The sequence below is a fragment of the Tachypleus tridentatus genome, chromosome 4 (genome assembly GCF_004210375.1).
Source record: "Tachypleus tridentatus isolate NWPU-2018 chromosome 4, ASM421037v1, whole genome shotgun sequence".
Classification (NCBI taxonomy): domain Eukaryota; kingdom Metazoa; phylum Arthropoda; class Merostomata; order Xiphosura; family Limulidae; genus Tachypleus; species Tachypleus tridentatus.
In genome coordinates, this window is record NC_134828.1 from 107,191,931 (window position 1) to 107,207,891 (window position 15,961).

Genomic DNA, 15,961 nt, shown 5'->3' on the forward strand with positions numbered 1-15,961 from the left:
TAAATGGTATCTTCTTTATATATATCCCTAGTTAAGTATTCATACCTTGTAAGACAGAATGTCACATGTTTACAATATACTGTACATTTCTCCTACAAGAAGAAAACAACAATAAATGTACTCTGTAGATTTAAGTTCAATGTGTGTCATCATTATATGACTGACTGTTTGACTTGTACTAGTGGTTACTGTTTGACTTATGAAGAGAATATTGCTCATAACGTTAAAAGTAACTAGTTAACAACATAAAATGCTGTATATTATTTGACTTTTGTATTAAAGTAAAGGTGAGTAATATTTATTGATTGTTATTTGCCAAGAGACACTTGCAACTGAGGTATAACAGATAATGCCTTCCACAATTATATTATTACCTCTCTGCACACTGTAGCTTTTCCTCATGCATCAGCTTTTGATTTTTGCACATCAATAGCCTTGAGCTATCTTTCACCTAAGATGCATGTTTTCACACCAGTTGCATTAGTACTTGATGTGGTCATCTTGTGACAATAGCATTTCACCAATAAGAGGGTAACACATTTTGAATTACTTGCTTGGTACAAGAATTACTGTAATGTAATGAGAAAGTTTAAAAGTGTTGATTTAGACAGCATAAGTTGTAATGTTTTATGAACTAAGATATAGTTTCTTAATACAAGCACACTAAGTAAATGAAATAGTAAACTATTTTTACTTCAGTAAAGTTAGAATTTTATAGGTTTTGCATACTGATTATTTTATCTTTAATTACAGTTAGTCTTCATAAGTGATATTTTGAAGAGAAGTGAACATTAGTTAAGGTGTTAATATTCTGAATTCATGTACTTTAACAGAATGGGTTTTCCATGTAGAACAACTACCACGATATTTAATTTTTCTCAATTTTGTAAATTTGATTTCATAACTGTCAATTTCTACCAGAGGCATTCACAGTATAGATATGATCCTATCGATTTTGTATGTACAATAAAACTTTAGTAGTCTAACTGGTTGGCCATGTGAAAGAGGCAGCATTTTAACATCTTATTTTGGTATTTTACAGTCTCTGTCCTTCCTGCCTTTTATGGTATCAGTTTACCCACATGGTCAATCACTCAAAAATCATAATGATTATCGTTTTATTATTTTTCTAGAATTTTCTCATAGAGTTTACGGAGCTGCCATCTGATGGTATTTGTGATAACAAAACATCAAACAATATAAATTTTGATGAGTTTGAAGACTTTAACCCTAGAGAAGAACAAGATAAAATGAATGGAAATGGACATCTAGAAAATGGAGGTTAGTCATCACTTCTTATCTCACGTATCTCTTTACTGTTCTTACCCAACATTTGTTATGTTGAAGTTTTAGTATTGTCATGTGATAAAAATTAATAACCAAAAACATTACAGCTATAGGGCTCAGCATGGCCAAGTGTGTTAAGGTGTTTGACTTGTAATCCGAGGGTCACGGGTTCGAATCCCGGTCGCACCAAACATGCTAACCCTTTCAGCTGTGGGGGTGTTATAATGTGACGGGCAATCCCACTATTTGTTGGTAAAAGAGTAGCCCAAGAGTTGGTGGTGGGTGGTGATGACTAGCTGCCTTCCCTCTAGTCTTACACTGCTAAAGTAGGGACAGGTAGCACAGATAGCCCTTGTGTAGCTTTGTGCAAAATACAAAAACAAACAGTTACAGCTATAGCAGCAGACATACCTTTAATTGAACACTTTGAAATTTATGTTATATCATCATCAAATTATAATGAAATCAAAACTGTGATACCAGATATAGATAAAAAATTTTACTTAACAAATATCTTAGTGTTTGTATGTTTGTTATTAAATTTTAGTTCTTGCCTGAGCAATCTGTCAATTGAAAGTTTACTTCTACATGAATTACATTTACAGTGTTACGTTAAACAGTAAAAATAATGATGAGAAGTTTGAAAGACTAGTTGGGTACTGAAAGCTAATTTGTCCAAATGTTTTTTATTTATTGGACATTAATCCTATGTATCTTATGAATGTACAATACATTAAATGCTCTGCAATATTATAATAAACTTGCATGAAGAAATAGTTGTAGCAAACATATTAAAATAAATATTATATTCATTCAGTAATGTTTTAAGCAGATACACTGTTGGCTTGACTTGTTTAAAGTAATGACAAGTAAAGACATAAATATAAAATAATTACAATTACAAACATGTGAGTATATTTAACATAACATTTTGGGGCAACATGTGACATATTGGTACATCTCAGCTGTTCTGCACTCTAAATTAACTTAGAAAAAGATAAACAGTTCTTAAAGCCAGCCCTTACCATTCATATATTTGAAGAATTTTTCTTTAACTCACTTAAATTTAATAACATCTGTAACAACCCACTCCAAAGACCAACCACCCTGTTAGAAAAATGAAACTATCTTAGCTAAAGATAACTCCTACCCTGCCACACTTCATATTTGTGTCTCCTTGTCCAACTGTTTTCACTTTTAAATATGAAAAAAAAAAAAATTCATGTACATCAATGATTCACTTTACAGTTTTAAACACCTCAGTCAGGTCCTCTCTAACTCTCCTTTTTTCAAGATAAAGAGTTTGAGATGCACTGTTGGACAAAATCTTAAGGCCAATGAACATAAAGAAAAAATATGCATTTTGCACAACTAGTCTCAACCACTTATTTGAATAGAGCTTAAAAAGATGAAAATAAGAAAAGGGAAAATAAAAAAAAAACTCTTTTAGCATTTAATGGGGAAGATGTGAACACTTATGAAATTAGCTTAAATACTAGCTGGTCAAAAGTTTAAGACCAATACAAAAAGAAGTCCTAAACAGGTTAGGAAATGCCCAACAAGAGGTTTCAGTAATGAGTTATGTGGCCATCATTGCAAATAACTGCAAACATTTTTTTTGGCATGGTCGATATAAGCATTTGCAGAAGGCTGTCTGGAATGTTATTCCAGGTGGTGAAGATGGCTTCATGAAGATTATGCACTGTTTGGAATTGACATTCATTTCTATAGACTTCCCTTGCCATCCACCCCCAAATATTTTCAGTGGGGTTCAGTTTGGGCGAACACGCTGGATGATCCAAAAGAATCACGTTATTCGCCATGAAAGAGTCCTTTGTTCTGTGGGCATTGTGGATTGCAGCATTGTCCTGCTGATAGATCCAGTCATTTCCACACAAGTGAGGGCCTTCAGTCAATAAGGATGCTCTCTCCAACATGCCAATGTAGCCAGCTGCTGTTTGACACCCTGTATAATCTGAAGCTCCATTGTTCCATGGAAGGAGAAAGCACTCCAGATCATGATAGAACCTCCTGCACTATGTTGTGTGAAAAATGTTTCCGGTGGGATATCCTTATAGTGCCAGTAACATTGGAATCCATCTTGGCCTTTCAGGTTAAATTTGTTTCTGAACAGAGAACAAAATCTTCCTCCACTTTTCTAAATCCCATGTTTGGATCCCGTGTTTGGTGCTTCTCACCAAAGTTTAACCAAGCTCTTTTGTGGTGTGGAAGGAGGCATGGCCTTTGAACACATTTACGTTTTTTAAAGCCTTTCTCTCGTAGATGCCAACTTATTGTACTTGAGTTGCATTCTGTGTCTGTAAAGGCTTTAATCTGGTTTGACGATCGGCTGGTGTCTTGCTGGACAACCAGTCGAATCCTCCTGCTCAATGCCGGCTACATTTTCTTGGGCCAACCACTTAAAATTCTCATTCTGTATCTCTCAGGGTCTTTCAAGAAATTTGCAACAGCAGTTTTACTGTGCTCAATCTCACCAGCGATGGCATGTTGAGAGAGACTTTGCTTTTGGAGCTCAACAATTCTGCAATGTACAAACTCTGTCAACTTTTTAGCCTTTACCATGTTTTTACTCAATGTAACACAGGAGATGTCAGTGGGAGATGCTGACAACGCTAATGCTTGAACACAAATGACTAAATTTCTTTACGTGTTTACCAATTAATGCTTTGTTTCAGTATGGTCTTAAACTTTTGACCAGCTAGTATTTAGGCTAATTTCATAGGGTTCACATTTTTCCCTATTAAATGCTAAAAAAGTTTTTTTTATTTTATTTTCCCTTTTCTTATTTTCATCTTTCGAATCTCTACTCAAATGAGTGGTTGAGTCTAACAATGCAAAATGCATATTTTTTCTTTATGTTCATTGGACTTAAGATTTTGGCCAGCAGTGTATTTCAGTCTCTCCTCATATGACAATCCTTCCATCCGAGGCACCATTCTAGTAAACCTTTTCTGTACCATTTCCAACAATTCAATGTTTTTCTACGTTAAGGAACCTAAGACTGAACACTGTATTCTGAATGTGGCCTAACCAGTGACCTGTATAATGAATTATAACCTCTTTAGAACAGCTTTAATTGGTTGAAATTGTCTATAAATCCAATTGCATTTTAACCAAAATTCTTTTGAAATTCAGAAGTATAATCAAGTACAATTTAATCAGTAATGATAAGAAAACCCACTAGTAGAGAAAAATATATATGTAAAAACGTATGGTTTGGGTTGAGAAAGTTTTTTATGCAGAGGAGCGAACAAAACAAAAACTCAGCATACTAAGAAACCAAATAAACACAGCCATAAAACTATGCTTGCCAGGTAAAATTAACGACGAATTAGACAAAATAAAACAATACTTCATCAACATCAATAAGTTTCCTTCACAAACGGTAGAAAACATTATACGCACACATCTAGACAAAAAGCAAAATCAACTAACAAAAGTAAATATATCCCATGAATTACAAAATTATGAAACCACGAAACCATATACTGCTGCATACCATATATTCCCAACATTCGCAGGAAAATAACCAACATTTGGCAAAAACTAGTAACAAAATATGACATTCCAGTTAATTCCAAATATATTCAAAAACCAGGCATAAAACTAAGTTCTATACTGTGTAAAAACCACACTGACAAACACCACACAAATATCATTTATAAAATACAATGTGATAACTGCCACGACTTTTATTTTGGAGAAACAAGTAGAAAAATGGAAACCAGATTCAAAGAACACAAAAAGTCACCTTCACACGTTTTCGAACATTCCAAATCAAATAAACACAACATAACCATATAAAACACACAAATACTAAATAAAGAAACAAACATAAACAAATGCAAAATTAAAGAAGCCTTACTTATACAACAACTCAAACCCTAAATAAACCAATACAAAGGAACACCTTTATACCTACCTATATTAATAAATGTAATCAAACATCTAAGCATGCCTTCTACATTTTTACATTCATTTACACAACCCCCTTCAAACATGTGGTCAGATATCGGTCAATTACCTCTTTCTTTCTTTGTGAACCTGATGATGACCAAAGAACGTTGAAACGTTGTTTGCTGCTCTGCATAAAACAATTTTCTCAATCCAAACCAGCCGTTTTACATATATATTTTTCAAGTACAATTTAACCCTTTTGCAAAATTCAGATATACTCCACAGCTATCAAAAAACGTTTTGCTTTACTATGACATCTGGAAATATCTCCCTGTACATGAAACAGTCACCAAACCTACATGAGTGCTACCATCTGTGTTCTACCTCATGAAACTTGGATGTTTGTATGCCTCAATACAAAACTGCCAACTTTGCTGAAACATGTATAGAATCTATATAAAGACAGCTTTTTTATATCTTGGATATTTTTAGCTAAACAATTTACTTTATATTCTCTGTTGATTTTTGCTTTTTATGAACTTAATTTTGCCTATATTTATGCCACTTACTGGATAACACTTTACTTTAAATTTTCCCTGATTGTTTGTTTAAATCAGTATTTTCCACTATTCACTATGATTTTCAAGAAATACTGCTGTTGGATGTATAAAATACAACTTCATTAGATATTGAGAAGGTGATACAAAGGATCAAATTCACTTTTATTTTCTGATAGACAATTGACACTTTTTTATGGGATCCACCTGAAAATTAATTGTTCAGTGAAAGAGGTAATGTTATGTGGTCATTTTTAATAATTCATAATATGTCTATTGATCTTGATGAAAAAAAAATTATAACTGTCTACTTAGTCTTCCAAACTTTACATATGCTATTATTTGCTCCTATTTAAACTTATTTGTAACCAGATTTTAAACTTATTGTGCCATTGTACACAGGCAAGAATAAAGACCTACTAAAATGTTTCCATAGAAATGGTATTTTATAATAATAAAAACAAATGTTCTCCTTTTCCATTTTCATTCTGCAGTTTTTTTCCCAGTAAGATACTACTGAAATGCTGTAATGAACCTGCTAACAAAAATAAATGCTAAAATTCTACTTTATTAGAATGAAAATATGTTTGTTCACATTACTGAGATGTCAGGGGAAAAAAAAGGTTAAATAGTTAGGTTAAAATTAGCTGTTTGTAACAAAAAGAAAATACCTTTTTTTTTGGTGAAATTAAAATTAATCTACTTCAACAATGATACACTCAAATTAATACTCACCAACTAAATAAATACATTCTTTAAACCCATAATTTTTGTGCGTTCTGTTGGAATTTTTTTTCATGGTGTTATAATAATTATTAATGTACCTTATAAAGTTTCCAGTCCATTTATTAAAGGTGGATAACAACATGGTTTGGATTGTTTTCAGCCAAAGAGATGTAAATATTATTGGGTGCTGTCACCGTTTGATGGGTAAATTGGGATATTAGTCTGGATGTTTACAGCATCCCCTTGGATATAAGGAGTTAAAGTAATGTTATGTAAGTGTGAACCAAAGTTAAATGAAATACAATATGAACGCACAACTAAAAATAAATACATTATTAATTGGTTATACCTTTTAAAACTTGTGTACGTTTACTTGTTTGTTATTAAAACAATAACTGTTCCAGCTATTTACAAGTATTTCAGGTTTAACTGTATTATTCAACAGGTTGCAGATGTTAATTGCAAAAGCTTCATGAATGTAATACCTAATTGTGTGTCATAATGATGAATAAATAAAATATCTAAGTAAGTTTGCATTTGTGAAGTAAGATAATATTTACTATATACACCAGGTTTCTTTTGAAGTAAAATTTAAGCTGGTTCACTGAAGTTCGGTCCCATAGAGTAGGTAAATCTTCAGCATATAATAAAGATATTGGGCACAGAGTAAGTGATGTAATTTACAGGGTACATCTAATTAAAAGGAGATTACAACACATAATAAAAAGGTAGATAGATAATATTCACTATTTGAATGTTAATAACATATTTTTGTAACATTTCAGTACATGAAAAGGACACATTCACTTCACCTCAGAGTGACCCATTTGGAATGGGAGACTTTCAGCCTTCATTTCTGGACACAAAACAGCTGGAAACAGCTATTGGAGCAATTGACAAGAGATTATCTGAAATGAGGGTAAGTTGAATGGTTGGATAGATTTTTTTTTGGTTTTTAGCTAGCATAGCAACCTTATAATAATTCACTTGGAATTTGTCCCACACATGCATATGAAATAAAACCCCTAATAAATGTTAAATTAAACTTTATATATTTGCATCTTCAATCCCACTTCTTGCTACTTTCAGGGTGGTTATCATAGACAGAGATAAACTCTTGTACTCAGAGTATACAGTGGATGGATACCTTATTCCAGTGTTTCTCATACTTTGACTCATGTCCTTCAGTAGTAAATGTGAGCATTCTTGCAACACTCTCCCCACCCACAGGATAAATATAACTTTCAGGTTTACTAATAGCTCAACAAAATATAAAACTAGATATAGTAAGCATAAATAGAAAGTATCTGATATATTGTTACGCTAACATACGAGTACTGTAGAGCCTCCCACTGGCCAGAGCAACATCACTGGCACTTTATGGAATTTACCTGCCAAAGTTAGTGTGTTGTCACAATATAATTCTTATTCACTTCCTGACATTATGCTTTTTTCACATCCTCTTCTTGCTCCATTTCAAAACTTCCATGCCCTTCCACCATGTGGACACACAACTTAGTTTGTCAAAAAAAAATGGTTTTTAAGGTGTATAGTAGTTAATTTTGCAAAGTACTACAATTTTTCGACTAACATGTATGATAAAAATTACAATAAAACTGCTAATTTCTGAAAGATATTTCAACTATAATGGTTCATTCTTTGAACAAGAATAACAAAAGTATGTGTAATACCAGTTATAGCTGTGGTATTAAAGGAAATATTTTATTAGGAGCAGTCTATGACAAACAAAATGTAGCTAAAATAACATATTGTAATACATTGTTATTTCCGAAAGCTTTTATTGGATCAGTTAGAAAAAATCAGTTTAAGTAAGAGCTAGGAGTTTTAAGTATATGCCCCCCCCAATGGCTCAGAGGTATGTCTGCAGACTTACAACGCTAAAAAACGGGTTTTGATACTCGTGGTGGGCAGAACACAGATAGCCCATTGTGTAGCTTTGTGCTTTATTCAAAACAACAACAAAAATTTAAGTATATTTTTTGCTGTTAAGAATTTAGATGAATTAGTGCACTTCACTATGTTTGAATAATACATGTGGTGGCTTTTATTTTTATTGTTTATTTGATCAAATCTTGAATAAATAATTAACAACAAAGTGTATATATATATTTCTGTATCACTAGCAAGTAAGGATCTCAATGAATAAGCCATGAAGGAATAATAACTATCTTTGCACTAGGAATATATTTTAGTGTTTAATAATGCAAATAAATGAAACCAAATATTGTTTTATCTTTACTTGTAGAAAAAAATCTGTCTTTTAATTTTGGGTCAAAGGAAAATGTTAATTGACATGGTTGTATCAAAAGGGTTCTTTTGTGGAGACTTGGCAATTCCTTTTCAACAGACAAGAGCTCTACGTTCGGAAGATGTTCTTGTCTCATTGTGTTTCTGGTATAATTGATTAATCTCTCAAGACAATATTAATTTCTCTCTATACCAGCTGATGTTGCTCCTATAGTTGCTGTCAAGCACATGAGCTTCTATAGTTCATAAGTTGTTTCTTCAAGGCCACTGTCTTTATAGTAACACAGTAAATTTGCACATTTGTCACTTTTCCCTTGCAAGTCATGGTCTGAATAGAATAGTTGGAGTTCCAACTTCAAACGATCTATGTTTAAAATTTTCCATACATTTCCTTTAAACTTATAAATGCTGCATGAGGAAATGCATTTTCCATTGCAGCAGTTCTTTCTGGGTTTAAAAGTTCGTAGAAATGGATTTCTTCAATGCTTGAACAATGACCTCAAACCTGAAGGTTAATGCTTTCTAATACAGAATAGTATAAAGCATGATACTGCTGTTTGGGTCTTTATAAACAGCCTCAACCTGGCAGCTTTTTTAAATTGCCAGCTTTATGATAGATGATTTCGAATGATTGGTTTGACTTCTTTTCTTCTGTTGACCTAAGCAGGTGATTAGCTCTGTTTTTGCAAAAGGTAACACCCATCATTTCCTTCTCCGTAACGTCAGTTACTGCATCTGCGTCAGAAAAGACCTGCTTGTAGGTAAACAGCAGGAATACAAACTCAAAATCTTCAAGAATTTGAATGAAGTCACTAGCGGTGCTGATAGCAACATTGTCGTACTCCTTTTACAGTTCTCTGAAACATTTCTAATAGCTTTGTGTAACAACTGAAAGCATTTGAAACCACGCATGAGGATAAATTCTGAGAAGTTTGAGCATTTGTTGGTAGTTGAGGACCATTTTATTTTTCAATAATTGCAACTCATTTCTTTGAATTTAAAAAAGGAAAAGAAAATCTTCTAATGTATGCAAAGAAAGTTCTTGTCTGCCTAATGCACTTGGCACCTTGAATTAAAATGAAATTTAGACAATGAGCATAACAGTTTACAAACACAGCACTTGGAGCTGCTTCTCTTACCTTACATTGCAATACCTTTAATTCAGATACCATTGTAACAGCTTCATTATAAGTCTGGGCAGTTAGTTTGTTCTTATAATTAAACTCAGTCATAATTTGATTGACAACATCAAAAATAGATTGTGCATCTCGATTATAATTGGTATAAAAAAAACAACAAGGAATAGTTCATGTAAGAGCCCTCTTTCATTGACATAGCATATGATTATAGAAAGCTGGGCATGACAAACAATATTCGTGATTTCATCTATCTGCCAAGCAAGAAAAGAATCAGCTTTCACTTCTTTCATATTCATTCAAGTACAGTAAATGCACTGAAGAAATCAGTTCATTTTGCATGGACTTTGAAGTTCCTGTACATACTGTAGAATGGTAAATATGTACAACAATTCATCATAATGAGCAGTAAGTGTCCTGTAGTTACCTTTGTTTAAAGAGTCAATAAAATCATCGTGCCCTCCAAATGACAAGCTAGGAGTATGGTAGTTCTCCTTACGTTTTCATTGTGTTTCGCTGTTTGAAGCCGTGCACCTTTGTCTAAAGCACGGACAGTAGGAACTTGTTCCAGCAGTTTTAGTTTTATTTCAGCACTAACATGTACATTGGCCTTTGTGTGGCATTTACCAGCATGATCCAAGTTTTCATATCACTGAAACCATATTTTGTCCACATAAACAAATTGCCAGAGGGGGAAAAGAGTATACAAGGCTAGCAAAACATATGGTTATTAACCGAGCCCCCAGTCAACCAATCCACATGATCATACCATTGGTAGTGGAATGAACAGTGCTTGCCAGAATAATTCTGAATATAATTTACATGTGGGCTTTGGCTTACTCTTATTTTATTTTTCAAAATATTATAATAAATCAATTAGAACTTTTAACAGCCAATCCATCAGTTTTCTTCCTGTGTGTTGTCAGCCATGGTTGTGTAACTTGTAAGTTTGTTACACGAGCTTCCATTCCAACTCAGACTTAAAATTTATTTTCTTATTCTTCTCTTTACCTTATGCTGTGTGTTACTCTGTTACTTCATTTCTTACCCATCACTACTGGAAACTTAAGAAATGAACACGTGCAAAGAACGACAGAACTACGAATGTGTAGGTTCATCTACTTCTAGCTTCAGTTGGAAGCTGATATCCCTGTTGTTAAATGATGCGGCCAATAAATTTGGGTTACTCAATTACATTTTGTAGTCAATACTGTTCAAGGCACAGGCATCGGCTACTTACCAGTTAGTCTAGACCAGAGATGGCAAACTTTTTGAAAGCGTTCCCAAATTGAAGATAATCTTCTAAAAAATCAGTCAGTTGCATCTCAGAATTATCCAAGTCAATCCACTACAACATTTCCAAATTCAGTTTGTTTAACGTTACACTGAACTTATGAATTTTTCAGTTTCTTCAAATAACCTGAACTAATTAAGTCTTAAAGAAAGTTGTTTAAAAGTTGAATTAATGATACTTGAAAATTGCATTTGCAAGCTTCGAATGTATGTTTTCTCAGGAATTTCAAGATATGTCTTGTGGTTTTTTAGGCTTGGAAAATAGTTAAAAATGCCATTGTAAACATCAAATTTAAATATTTTCAGTTTCATTTCAAGAGCTTTTATGTTTACAAACATAACATCATATGTTTTACCAGATCCTTGTAATTTGGTGTTCAAGTCATTTAAATGTGAGGAGAAATATGTATTAAACATCAACCTACAAATCTGTACAATATCAGATAATTCTTGACAAGTAAATTTTTCATTTGTCAAAAACAGACAAATTTCATCCAAACACTCAACGAATCGTTTAAGGAAAGAACCTCTACTTAGCCAATGAATATTATGGTACATAAGTAGCCCTGTGTACACTGGATTCGTCTCTTTCAGTAAATTATGAAATTGCTTTTTTTTCACAGCATGCACAAAATTAAAATTAACAACCTTGGTTACAATTTTCATCACTTTTTCAAAAGCTCCTTAAGGCCAGTTTTTGCACACAAAACCTCCTTGTGTTTAATACAGTGAAAGCCTAGTAGTAGATATTCAACATATTTTGTGCAAACAGATATACAAAACCTGCTTCTTTACCAGTCATGCTAGGTGCACCATCATTTGTCACAGAAACTATTTTGAAAGATCAACCTGCCGATTAGATAATTCGTTTACTACTGCCTTACACATTTCAGCACCTGCGGTGAGTTCAGGTAATGTTACCAAGTTCACCTGTTCTCAAATTTCATCAGCCCTACAAAATCGAGCACTGATGGCTAGCGTAGCTGATGATGTAACATCAGTGCTCTCATTAAGACAAATGGAAAGGAATTTACATGTACCAATATTTTTGCTAGCTGTTCTCTTATGTTTGTTTCCATCTTTAATATTCTATCTTCTACTGTGTTTCTACTCACTGGCAATTCCTTATTATATTGAATAATTTACTTCTTTTTACGACAAACTGTCAAAAAGGAAAGGAACACATTCTAGCCATGATTCTTTGATATACTCCCCATCAGTAAGTGGTTTTTCCATGCTGAGCAATAATATTTGAAATCTCAAAACTATTAGCATTAAAAGTTTCATCAAAACATTTGACTGCACGTTGTTGTTGCTAACTTTTTGAGAAATGTGCTCTTTTTGTTCTTGTTCACTTTTATCACAAAGCCATTTATGAACAGTTTCATAATGCCTCTTTACAGAGGAAGTCCTGCACACCACTGTTACAGAACATGTAAGATACATAATGCTTTATCACCATTTTTGATCATGCCAAATCTTTCAGTCCACGATTCTGCTGCTGCTCCTTCTAGTTGAACGTTTTTATTTCTTTCCTGGTTGAGCTGACATTCCGACAAGCTGAAAAGTGTAAATACACTTTAAAGATATCTCACTAATTAACTTAAATACTATAATTCAACTTACTGTAACATAACAGCAGGTGAAAGTTTATATCATTGATATAAAAAATAATCTATAATCATCTAACTGATCAAAGATGTATGCATGCCATGCCAAATAACATAATTTTAACAATATAATTCATATATTTACTGCAAAAAAAAAGAAATGCATATTTACTGTTATTATTACTAAATATCTGATATTCACTTACAAACAACAGAAGAAATGTATAAGCAGAGTGAAGCCAATACCAACAGTTTACCTCTATTTTTACTCAATTACTGATGTGCGTACTGGTTATGTGATGAATTCAGAATGTGTCGTTAATTTGCTGCAGCATTTGGCAATAATGACAATCATTATACATATTTATTTATTATGGGTTAGTGTTAAAGAATCAAGAGGCAGCACTGCATGCCACATGCCATCACTGGTCCAGACTGTTGAGAGGTACACAGTCAATGGTAGCAGTCGAGTGCCATATTGAAAGAGGAAACAGTCAGCTGATTGCATTAGTGTTATAAACTAAAGTTACACATATTAGTAATAATGATCTTTGTATAGTTACAACTTTTTTCTTGTGTTATTATTGGTTTGTGTTCTGATTGAACATTTGCAAGGAAGTAAAATAACAAAATAGGTTCAAATATTTAATTGTCTAAGCATTTTCATTAGTTAAAACTTGTTAGTTAAAACTGAGATTTATATCTCAGTAGCTACATCATGTGGAAATGCCAGTTCATTCCCTACTTGATAATTCAATAACATAAGTTTGAGAAATTAAGAGCAGTTCTTTTAGTGAAAATCTGGAAGACAAAGAGCAGATATTCGGTTTAAAAAACTTAGGTAATATATTATGTAAAATAAGACTCGTTAAGTGAAACATTTCTGCCACAATTTTACCCGAAACGCAATGAGCTATCCATACTCTAGTCACAGTGGGTTTCAAAACAAACCCAATTTTTAGTGTTAAAAACCTGCACTCAGAGGAGGGGCCTAATTTATTAAAACACTTTTGAACACAATCACTTTCAATTTTACATGTACCCTGGTATCATGTTTCATTCTTAGATTACAGAATATTTCTGAGTGCATTGAACACAATCACTTTCAATTTTACATGTACTCTAGTATCATGTTTCATTCTTAGATTACAGAATAGTTGTGAGTACATTCCATGCTTTTAAGTACACATGGTATCATCATGGTGTTAGACTCGTACTGAGAATACTTAAAAGGGTATTCTAATTTGTGAGATAAAAACCCAACACATATTGTGTGAAGCACAATCATCAAGTTAGAGAATAATCCAACTGTTTCAAGCCAAAAGATTGTCAATGTTTTATAAAAATGTAACTGTGAAGACAATGTTAAGAACTATAAGCAGCTGTGCAATAAATATCATATAGTTTACATCACAAAAATTTGGTGATTGACGTTTACTGTTGTAAATGATGAAAAATCCATTAAAATACCTTATTTCGAGGAAATGTTAATGTAGTGACAAGATTATAGCTTTCTGGCATGTAGTAAATCTATCAGTTGTTTTAATCTTTATTTCACTTAGTTTAAAAACCAGTTGTCTTGAGAGTACAGTTGGGTTAACTTTTTGATAAGTCATTTGGTAATGTTTTCATTAATATCCTGTGAGTATTACTTCCAAATGTTCAAGTGTATTGCTGTAATTTGAATCATATAAATTATTGTCAAAGTCAAAGATAATTTGAAGATGCCCCTGTTCTGTGAGTTGAAACATAATTAAATATTAAACAGTAATTTTTACTTCATAGCTGTTTGTTACTTTACAAAGTTTTCCAAAAATTCTTTTTTTATCCCTGAATTGAAATCTGTTGGTGTACATACAGTATAGGTATTAGTCACCTAATGTGATGAAAGTTGTGTACATACAGTATAGGTATTAGTCACCTAATGTGATGAAAGTTGTGTACATACAGTATAGGTATTAGTCACCTAATGTGATGAAAGTTGTGTACATACAGTGTAGGTATTAGTCACCTAATGTAATGAAAGTTGTGTACATACAGTATAGGTATTAGTCACCTAATGTGATGAAAGTTGTGTACATACAGTATAGGTATAAGTCACCTAATGTAATGAAAGTTGTGTACATACAGTATAGGTATTAGTCACCTAATGTGATGAAAGTTGTGTACATACAGTATAGGTATTAGTCACCTAATGTAATGAAAGTTGTGTACATACAGTATAGGTATTAGTCACCTAATGTGATGAAAGTTGTGTACATACAGTATAGGTATAAGTCACCTAATGTGGTGAAAGTTCTTTTGAATTGTCGTGAACATTTACATGGTTGTGTTACAAGTTTAAAAAGTTGTAGGTAAATATTTTTATGAACTAATTAAATAAAAATGTAAATTTGTAAGATATATTTAAATTTGGTAAAATTTTGAAATGTTAATTGATGGATTTAGCTTTTGAAATTGAAGGAATGTAGTTTTGTAGAATTATTGACTTCATATACAAAAATGTTTTGTTGTAAAAACTAACCCAAATATTTTTACAGAATCGTAATAATATGACCTAGTATTAACTATATTAAGAAATGCAGCAGTTCAGATTTGTATTTGTAGAATGAGAATTGTGTATACTAAAAATGAATAAAAACTATCAACGAGGTAAGAAGCAACTATTTATTAAGTAAGAGTTATTGTTATAACTGAAACAAATGTTGTAAGTCGTTTTTAAAATACAGGTTAATATGAAAGCAATGTCAGATGCATTTCAATAGAAAGAAGTAGGTAAAATATTTAACTAAATGAATATAAATATCCAGACATATTTAATAAGTGTTATTTGTGTGTGTGTTTTCTTATAGCAAAGCCACATTGGGCTATCTGTTGAGTCCACCGAGAGGAATCAAACCCTTGATTTTAGAATTGTAAATCCATAGACTTACTGTTGTACCAGTGAGAGATTAATAAGTGTTTAAAATGCTGGACATATGAGAAGGTTGAAGAGAGATTAGGTTAAAACTTTTAGGAATTATTTCTTTCAACAGTTTTGCTACCCCTAATAAAGAGTATTTCAGTACCTTCCTTTTAATTGGAATTAATCACTGCTTTCTGTTAAAAACTTGGCCCAGGAAGTACGGTTTTTCAAAACTGATTTAACTTAGAAAAATGGTAAAAA

At 32.4% G+C, this 15,961-nt stretch overlaps 1 protein-coding gene across 12 annotated transcripts in view; it reads left to right on the forward strand.

Moving 5' to 3' along the window:
• The window catches only part of LOC143249855 (PTB domain-containing engulfment adapter protein 1-like), a 118,964-nt gene that overhangs the window by 98,584 nt on the left and 4,419 nt on the right, over positions 1–15,961 (forward strand). For all 12 annotated transcript variants that reach the window (XM_076500414.1, XM_076500408.1, XM_076500410.1 and 9 more), the window contains 2 exons: positions 1,134–1,281; positions 7,274–7,407. In XM_076500414.1, coding sequence (XP_076356529.1) covers positions 1,134–1,281; positions 7,274–7,407 — 282 coding nt within the window. The remainder of the gene's footprint in view (positions 1–1,133; positions 1,282–7,273; positions 7,408–15,961) is intronic.